This window comes from Aulonocara sp. 'chitande type north' Nkhata Bay, linkage group LG7 (assembly GCF_057382095.1).
Source record: "Aulonocara sp. 'chitande type north' Nkhata Bay isolate Kocher_YH1m ecotype deep benthic linkage group LG7, A_spYH_male_GT1.1, whole genome shotgun sequence".
Taxonomy (NCBI): domain Eukaryota; kingdom Metazoa; phylum Chordata; class Actinopteri; order Cichliformes; family Cichlidae; genus Aulonocara; species Aulonocara sp. 'chitande type north' Nkhata Bay.
In genome coordinates this window covers 38,619,143-38,628,725 of record NC_141350.1, presented here as the reverse complement: position 1 = coordinate 38,628,725, position 9,583 = coordinate 38,619,143, and the positions used below count along the sequence as shown (strand labels likewise).

At 44.6% G+C, this 9,583-nt stretch overlaps 2 protein-coding genes across 2 annotated transcripts; both read left to right on the top strand.

The window, feature by feature from the left end:
- The first annotated feature begins 402 nt into the window (after positions 1 to 402).
- Positions 403 to 3,271, top strand: LOC147325679 (uncharacterized). Its single transcript, XM_086297755.1, has 3 exons — positions 403 to 602; positions 1,070 to 3,179; positions 3,254 to 3,271. Exons 2-3 carry the CDS (start codon positions 1,380 to 1,382, stop codon positions 3,269 to 3,271), a joined length of 1,818 nt encoding a protein of 605 aa, XP_086153881.1. The 5' UTR covers positions 403 to 602; positions 1,070 to 1,379.
- An 11-nt stretch (positions 3,272 to 3,282) lies between these two features.
- Positions 3,283 to 8,414, top strand: LOC147325678 (uncharacterized). Its single transcript, XM_086302496.1, has 2 exons — positions 3,283 to 7,802; positions 8,270 to 8,414. The coding sequence occupies exon 1, from the start codon at positions 3,318 to 3,320 to the stop codon at positions 7,500 to 7,502; it is 4,185 nt and encodes a 1,394-aa protein (XP_086158622.1). The 5' UTR covers positions 3,283 to 3,317; the 3' UTR covers positions 7,503 to 7,802; positions 8,270 to 8,414.
- The last annotated feature ends 1,169 nt before the right edge of the window (positions 8,415 to 9,583 follow it).

Below are 9,583 nucleotides of genomic sequence, written 5' to 3'. Positions count from 1 at the left end.
AAATGGTTCACTTTAAAATAAATGAAGTTCAAGTGGCATTACATCTTTGTGTGTGTGTGTGTGTGTGTGTGTGTATGTGTGTGTGTGTGTGTGTGTGTGTGTGTGTGTGTGTGTGTGTGTGTGTGTGTGTCAAGAAGAGAAGGGGTTTTGAGTGGTGGTGTAACATATTTCTTATCTAAAGGACTATACTTTTTTGTATCATTATTTTGAAAAACTAGAAGATCGCTATAATTCTGCAATAAAACAAACAAACAAACAAACTGGAAAGTTTTGTAATCCATTCACTTATTTACTTAGTTACCAAAATAGCAAAGCACACAGCAAAAGCAGACAAACAAATAAAATACCCAGGATCAATGTATGTGTCAAGTCAAACCGAGTAGGAGGTGGAGAGCCCTGAGGAAAAAAAGTAAACGTGACAGACTGGAGGGCGGAACTAATCTTGTGTCTGGGTTTCTGTCGGGAAGGAAAAAGAAGGCGAACTGGGGAGCAACAGGAAGTTGCCACTTTCGGGAAAAGCCCAGCATAATTCTTTCAATAAGTTGTTGCCAACATGAATATTGTGTGGAACTGAAGTATCTACAAAGCCAGGGAGGCAGCCGGTAAGGGAATGGTTGCTGACTATGGTAAAAGACTTTGAAGCGAGTTGCTAAAGAATCGCGGCTGCCGCTAGCTTACGTAGCATTAGCACTGTGCCGTGAGTTGGTTGCCTGTTTACGAGCGGCACCATTGTTTATTGTTGGTCTGCATATGGAAGACTGTTAATGCTTGCATATGGTTAAGAGAAGCTGGTTATAAATACTATTGTTATTGCTCAAGTTCTAATGCAGATTGATTATTTAATTTAGCACTTTAATAGAAAGCAGTATTTCTCAAGGTGTATGTACAATTGCTAGTGAATTACATAATCTGAGCATTTAAAAATACTCAAGTAAATATTGTACTACAAAGCTTGCGCACTGCATTGATGTGTTTAAAAAAGAAAATGTGTTTGGGATTGTTTACAATATTTGCAGATGTGTGATAACAAACATAATTTGTATTTTGGTTTTTTGGTTTGTATTTAAAGGTTTTTCACCTATGGCTGACTGTGGCCGAAAAGAAGATTAAAGAAAAGGAAAACAAAAGATCTGCCTGGTCATTGAGTGAAACCCAGTTAAACACCTGTGGTAGATGCATCAATCCCTTTCAAGCGGGGAAGCTGCACAAACTTAGAGAGCTTGACAGTGAAAAACCGGGAAATCAAATCTGGGAAAAATGACCTGGAGTCCTGGGATAAGGGAATAATTAGTGCAAAGAGGAAATTCGGAGAATCCCTCAAGTTGCATGTGCCATTCCCATTAGTAAATAAACCCCAGTTCAAGCCTGAGCACACAAAAATGGCAGACCAAGCTGCTGGAAAGTCAGTTGAACAACTCAAAGGAGTGAGGGCAACAGCCAAGAGATCATTCTCTCGTCTGGTTAATAGCATTACAAGGACGCATGAGGATATGACTGAAGAAGAACTCAAAGACAGTTTCAATAGACTGACGATGGAAGCAGAGAAAGTCATGGAGGCCAATGATGATCTAGAGGCCGGTTTCATTACAGAGCTAGAGGCAAAGCCTGACACAAGTGAAGCAGCTGTGCTGACAGAACAGCAGAGAGCCGACTTAGCAAAGACTGCAAGTGAATGTGAGTTAAAACTGAAGGAAATAAAAACCCTAGTCAGAGAGGCTCTCTGGGCCAACTTTGGAAGTGCAGAATTGTCCACAGCACTACAGGCAGCAGAGGCTGAGTGTGAACATGTTGCTGCCATTACGCCTGACGGTAATTATGAAGTGTATGATTTCGTTCTTGGCCACCTGAAAGAACTGGTGGGAGTGGCAAAGGAGAGGTATAGCAAGTGGAAGCATTGGATCCCATCAGGTATTCGGAGAGATCTTCAAAGCAATATACAGAAGCTGGAACTCTGCGTCCCCAGGCTGGTTTCCAGAAAAGCTGACTTTCTGGAGATGAGAATAAAGGAGGATGCTGATCACCTGTCATCATTGCCAGTTACCTCCAGCTGCCCCATGCCAATCATCAAGCTGAAACCAACAGCACTTCCTAAGTTTCTTGGAAATAAACGAGACTTCCACAGATGGAAGAAGGAATGGGAGGTTCTTCAGGGGCAGGCGGAGCCATCTGGTTCGAAAGAGATCAAAAAGTTTCAGCTACTTGATAGTGTGGATGAGAAAATAACGAGAGAACTTCGACTCACCACTTACAACACTGCAGACGACATCTTTCGTGTTTTGGAGAATCGGTTCGGCAATCAAACATCAATTGCTATTGAAATAGTGGAGGAGTTACAGAGAATGCCAGCTGTCAAGAGCCACCAGCCAAGAAAAATAGTGGAATTAATTCAAGCTGTGGAGAAGGCACTTCAAGACCTGGTTGACCTTGGTGACACGGGGGCCATAAAAAACCCACTGGTGACAAAGTCAATCGAAAGTAAACTTCCGGAAACACTCAAAAAGGAGTGGCTTATTTATGTTGCTGACAGTAGAAACACGGTCACCCCAGAAAAACGATTTGATAGTCTTCTGGAATTCCTCAAAGAGCAAGAAACCATATATGAACAGCTTGATCATCTGAGAGAGGAAGAGCCAAGTAAGCGAGAAAGAGTGGAGCTGAAACATTCCAGAACCAAATTCACCAAATCAGGTAGTGATGAAGGGTGTGTGGTCTGCGGTGATGGAAAGCATAAAAAGAAACTCTACTTCTGCAGGCAATTTAAGACATTAAAGCTTGCAGAAAAGAAGGCCGCAATTAAGAAACTAGGCGCATGCTGGAGTTGTCTCGACGTTCATGACAAAGGGTCATACTGCAAACCCACTTATCTGTGCAAAAACCCAGGCTGCAAAGAAGCACACGCTGCGGAGCACCATTACTACCTATACCCTAATGCTGAGGTGAGGAAGGGAAGTGCAGCAGGGAAGCAAAATAGATCTGATCCAGAGGGAGGAAAGGTCAGCAGGAAATGTACGGAGGATCAGGAGGAGTTCCTCAGAAAACTGTCACCTGAACTGGCAAGAGAATGCAGGGATGCGTTTTCAAACACTGCATCTAGGGCATGCAGCACCACCAAGGAGAAGCCAAGCCTCCTGTTTGAAGGTGGGCTTCGAGAGCTGCCAGTAATCATGATGCTCCTTGAGGTCACAGCTAATGCTGGGCAAAAGATTGGGACATTAATTGACCTGGCTTCTGACACCAACTATATAACCCACAGGGCTGCAAGCAGTCTTAACCTAAGAAGTGAAGAAATCACTCTGGTTGTTCATGGAGTAGGGGCAATGAAAACGCACGTGAGAACAAGGCGGTATCTTTTAAAGATCCGAGTCAGAACGCCTGGAGGCACCCTTAGGTCACACCAACTGGTCTGCTATGGACTCGACAGCATAGCAGAAGTCCACAAACATGTCACACCGAGTCAGCTACAAAGGTTCTTTCCGGATGTACCACTCAACGATCTTGTAAGACCGAAAGACATTCATCTGCTTATAAGTCATAAAGAAGGTCGGCTGGCGCCTCAGAGGAGCAGAGTCATCGGTGACCTTGTGTTATGGGATGGGCCACTTGGAAAGACAGTTGGGGGAACGCACCCTGAACTCTTTGAGGAGCTTACTGTCTCTGCCCACATGTCCGAGACACACTTTGCCAGGTCAATGAGAGCAGCAGCTGTCAAGTATGAGGAGCTCATTGGCGAGGCCTCGGACCAGTCTTCAACAAGGAAGCATGTTCCTGCTAAGCTTCAGAGGTCAAGTACCTCAACCACCAGTCGAGGATTCTTAGAGTGGTGGAAGTGGGATAGTATTGGTGCTGCATGTGAGCCAAAGTGTGGGGGTTGTCGTTGCGGAAATTGCCAGCCAGGTGGGAAAGAAATGACACTGGCCGAGGAGAGAGAGCTTGAAATAATAAGAGAAGGACTCACCTATGTCACGGGTGATGGCCACAGCGACGAGCCACACTGGCATACCAGATACCCTTGGGCTGAAGATCCAGTATCCTTACCAGATAACAAAAAAGGAGTTGAGAGCACATTCCTCCGGACAGAGAAACAATTGGCCAAGGAGCCTGAATGGAATGCTGCTTATGCCGCTCAGGTGCATGACACGGTGGAGCGTGGAGCCGCAGTCAAGTTGTCCAAGGACATGATCAGTAACTGGGATGGGCCAGTGTGGTACGTGAGCCACCTCATTGCTCCGAATCCCCACTCTGTTACAACTCCAGTGAGGCTTGTGTGGAATAGCAGCCAGAGGTTTAGAGGTGTGAGCTTGAACGACCTGCTAATAAAGGGTCCAGATGTCCTCAACCAGATTCGAGCAGTTCTCCTCAGATTCAGGGGCGGAGTGTACGGAGCCCTTGGTGACATAAAAAAGATGTACAATTCAGTTTGGTTAGAAGACAAAGAGATGCATCTGCATAGGTTCCTCTGGCGGGACTCTGAGGATGACGAGCTAGAGGAATATGCCATCACAAGGGTGAACATTGGAGATAAACCGGCAGGATGCATTGCACAGCTGGCAATGCGTGAAACTGCCAGCCTTTCTACCTTTTCCCACCTCAAGGAGGAACGTCGTGTACTCCAGCAAGACAGCTATGTCGACGACATCCTTACCTCTCACAATGACATGAACCAACTAAAAGTCATTACGGAGAACATTGAGCAGATCCTAAAGGCTGGAGGATTTGAGCTGAAACCTTGGGTCTTGTCTGGTCAAAGTGGGAGGAGGAAGCGCAATGACGAGGGTGAGAAAACAAGAATGAAAACCATTGTCCTACCAAACCAAATGCGTGACGAAGAAAACAAAGCTCTTGGTCTGGGTTACATAGTGGAAGAAGACAAGCTTCATGTCATGGTAGCAATCAACTTCTCCAAGAGGAAGAAAAAGATGCGAGTTGGCCAAGACCTTGCCCAGGAGCAGATTAAGACCCACACGCCAAACCCACTGACGCGAAGAGAGCTTCTCAGCCAAGTGTCAGGGTTGTATGACCCAGTCGGTTTGGTCACTCCTGCAAAGCAAAAAGGAGCAATCTTAGTTCGCAGGGCATTCCAAGAGACAAAAGTAGAAAGCTGCTTGGTCAAGGACACTTGGGATATGGCGCTCTCAGATGCCCTGAGGGAGGACGCCATTAGGCTTTTTGAGGAGTATGCCCAGCTCAGCAAAGTCACATTTGCAAGGGCGCTAACTCCCCCGTGCTTCACCGAAGAACCCTGGGCAATTACTTTCTCCGATGGAAGTGAGCAAGCCTATGGGGCAGTGTTGTACTTAAGGTGGAATTCAGATCAGGGCCCAATCATCAGGTTGGTGGAGTCCAAAGCTAAGTTAACACCATTGGACCACAAAGGGGATGTTGTCAAAGCAGAGCTGTGTGGGGCAGTGTTTGGCTCACGCCTAAAGAAATACTTTGAGGCGCAAAGCCGGATTCAGGTTGAGAGGTGGTATCACTTTGTCGATAGCCAAACCGTCATTGGGGCAATACAGCGGGAGAGCTATGGGTACCAGACCTTTTTTGCAAATAGGATTGGAGAAATACAGAGCAGCACAAGGATTCAAGATTGGTGGTGGGTTCCTGGCCCTCAGAACATTGCGGATGTAGTCACAAGAGGAGCTAGTCCCAGGGATCTAGATGAAGACTCAGAATGGCAAAATGGTCCAAAGTTCTTGAGTTTGCCGGTGTGCGAGTGGCCAGTCAGGTCAGCTAAAGAGTTAGCCGCCACTGCCAAAGAAAACGTCAATAAGCTGCAAAGAAAGGCGTTTGTCGCTGCCTTGACAAGGGCCGAGATAAAAGGGCAAGAAGAAAAGCGAAGTCGGGCTGCTGAGGCCCAGGGAGAGCAGCGAAGGCCACCTGCGGGGTCAGTCATCAAGAACCTTGTAGATGTCAAGCGGTTCAGTGACCTAACTCGATTAGTTAGATCAGTTGCTTGGACTTGGAGAGCAGCTAGAAAGTTTCTTGGGGGACATCCAGCTGCTAATGACCCAAAGTGGGAGGCAGTCCCGTTGGTAGGAGTAATTTCGGTGAAGGAAGGTGAAGATGCCCTAAGAGACATCTTCCTTGCAGCACAAGACAGCGCTGTCTTCCCAAGCACTACTACAGATAGACTGGTTGTATACAAAGACCCAAGCTCTGGGCTCTTTGTTTGTGGCGGCCGAGTGCAAGCTTTTAAGAAAGACCAGGTTAGTGTTCCCATCTTGGCTTATGATGCTTGGATCTCTACACTGTTGGCTCGGGAGGCCCACAATGAGAGTCATGAGGGAGTTGCTGGGACCCTGCTCAGAATGAGGAAGAAAGCGTGGGTCATAAGAGGGAGAAGGATTGCTCAAAAAGTTGTGGATGGTTGTGTGGTTTGCCGGAAAGCAAAAGCACAGAGTTGCCGGCAAATAATGGGCGACTTACCTCCGGAAAGAACTCAACCTGCTTTACCTTTTGAGTTCACAACAGTGGATCTCTTTGGACCCTACCAAGTGAAGGATGACATCAAGAAAAGAGTCATGATAAAGGTTTGGGGGGTTGTATTCTGTTGTATGGCCAGCAGAGCGATTCACACGGAGTTAGTAAATTCCTTGTCGACTGAAGGCTTCTTAATGGCTTACCAGAGATTTACAGCAATTAGAGGACATCCAAGAAAGATCTGGTCAGACCCAGGTACTAATTTCGTAGGAGCAAAGTCTGTCTTGAAGGAACTTTACGGATTCTTGGAAAGTCAGAATAAGTTTGTCTTGGAGGAGACTGCAGCAAAGAATGGAACAGAGTGGATGTGGAAAGTAAATCCGGCTGATTCCCCACATAGAAATGGAGCTGCTGAGGCTGCTGTGCGCATTGTGAAGAGAGCACTCCAGAGTCTTAGAAGGGAGTCTGGGCTAAGTTACAGTGAGTTCCAGACAGCTCTTCATGTGGCAGCTAACCTTGCAAATGAGCGCCCGATTGATGCCAGAGTACAGAGTCGGGAAGGTTGCATTCATTACGTCACACCCAACAGTCTTTTGCTTGGTCGAGCATCTCAAAGTGGGGACTTCAAGATGTTTGACTTTTCCGTTTACCCCTATAAGAGACTTCAAGCAATCCAGGCAGAAGTGAGCAAGTTTTGGAGGTCCTGGAGCCAACTTGCTGGCCCTAATTTGTTTGTAAGGAGCAAGTGGCACACTGCACACAGAAATGTCACTGTTGGAGATGTCGTCTGGTTAAGTGATCAGAATGCACTGAGAGGGCACTTCAAAATGGGCATAGTTGTCAGCACTAATCCAGACAAAAAGGGTATTGTGAGGGACGTCAATGTCCGGGTATGCCCAAGTTACAGTGGTTCTGTGGCTAAGTCCTTGAGGGCGGAGGACTTAAGCTCTAGTTCAAGAGGAGCGACTCCAGTGGCTCAAGCTACCATCCTTCATAGAGACGTCAGACGTCTAGTTGTTCTGTTACCTGTGGAGGAGCAAAATGGGACCAAGTCGTCAGTGTCATGCTTAAATGGGATGAGTTAAACTGCGGTTTGCTTGTGAACTTGGCGATCTCCTGTGTTCCAAGGGAAGATCGAGTGGGAGGTGTCAAGTCAAACCGAGTAGGAGGTGGAGAGCCCTGAGGAAAAAAAGTAAACGTGACAGACTGGAGGGCGGAACTAATCTTGTGTCTGGGTTTCTGTCGGGAAGGAAAAAGAAGGCGAACTGGGGAGCAACAGGAAGTTGCCACTTTCGGGAAAAGCCCAGCATAATTCTTTCAATAAGTTGTTGCCAACATGAATATTGTGTGGAACTGAAGTATCTACAAAGCCAGGGAGGCAGCCGGTAAGGGAATGGTTGCTGACTATGGTAAAAGACTTTGAAGCGAGTTGCTAAAGAATCGCGGCTGCCGCTAGCTTACGTAGCATTAGCACTGTGCCGTGAGTTGGTTGCCTGTTTACGAGCGGCACCATTGTTTATTGTTGGTCTGCATATGGAAGACTGTTAATGCTTGCATATGGTTAAGAGAAGCTGGTTATAAATACTATTGTTATTGCTCAAGTTCTAATGCAGATTGATTATTTAATTTAGCACTTTAATAGAAAGCAGTATTTCTCAAGGTGTATGTACAATTGCTAGTGAATTACATAATTTGAGCATTTAAAAATACTCAAGTAAATATTGTACTACAAAGCTTGCGCACTGCATTGATGTGTTTAAAAAAGAAAATGTGTTTGGGATTGTTTACAATATTTGCAGATGTGTGATAACAAACATAATTTGTATTTTGGTTTTTTGGTTTGTATTTAAAGGTTTTTCACCTATGGCTGACTGTGGCCGAAAAGAAGATTAAAGAAAAGGAAAACAAAAGATCTGCCTGGTCATTGAGTGAAACCCAGTTAAACACCTGTGGTAGATGCATCAATCCCTTTCAAGCGGGGAAGCTGCACAAACTTAGAGAGCTTGACAGTATGATTTCAGATGCGAGTCTGCTGGCATACTTTTGTATTCTCAACCTGCGAGTAAAGACAGATGCATCCTAATTGCTCGAACACACTCTAATGATGCTGATGTTATTTACAGCTTAGTGATCCACTGCTTGTAATTATCGAAAACATGACCTCTACTCGTCCTTCACAGGGAACCGATGAATATAGTGTGGTGTATTGGAATCAGAATGCTAATACTGTGAAGTGTGTGGTGGAAAACTGAAGATGTTGTAGCGCTGGGTCACTGACATTTATTGATCAACATTTCAATTGAAATATTTATGATGCAGTTAACACACAATGCATTCACTCTGGACAGGACTTTAAGGTCATACCTCTTGTTTTACACAATTTATTGAAAAATAAAATAATATGGTGGAAAAGAGGGAAAATCACAGTTTAAACATGAAGAGAGAGGCAATGATGGTACAGTGTTGGGCCAATAACCAATGAATTGTGGAAATGTGTTTTTTTTCCCTTTCTTTGTCTTCTTTTTCCAGACATGCCACATCTTTTTGAAGAAAAGATGTGGCATGTCTGGAAAAAGCATTATGTATTGTGATCTTTGTTAAGCACATCTTTTTGAAGAAAAGATGTGCTTAACAAAGATCACAATACATAATGCTACCAAAAGCAGAGAGGTCAAAGGTGCAGATGTTCATCACTTAAGTGGAAGCATTGACATTTGTATTGAAGCAATACTCTAGGAAAAAGTGCTGATTCAACTTAAATTATGAAAGTAAAGGTTAGGTTTAGAACATTTATACCATCTATTTTTAACCAAAGATAATAGACTCTTATATAATGCTACATTAGTATGATGATAAGAAATATTAATAAAAGGGAATAAAACTTTATATCAACCTAAATTCAAATTCTAATGAATGTATTAAGCCTGAACAGCTGTTATGTAGAATACAAGCAGAGAAAACAAAAGGAATAAAAAAAAATAGCTTTTGTGGTTGCACCGTAGACGAGCAACATTGCCTCTGCACCTAAACAGAAAAATTTGTTTAGTCATGGGTTAAAGTGAGATTTGGCAGGTGTGCAAACCATAATACCGGTTATAGTGGTGGAATGTGTGGAAAAGAGTCACTTAGTAATATGTCACAGTAATTCCTGTTGTAAGCTCCAGTA

What these genes read in the sequence shown, in the direction of transcription:
- LOC147325679 (XM_086297755.1), top strand. Translation starts at nt 1,380, where the DNA reads ATGGCAGACCAAGCTGCTGGAAAGTCAGTTGAACAACTCAAAGGAGTG.
- LOC147325678 (XM_086302496.1), top strand. Translation starts at nt 3,318, where the DNA reads ATGAAAACGCACGTGAGAACAAGGCGGTATCTTTTAAAGATCCGAGTC.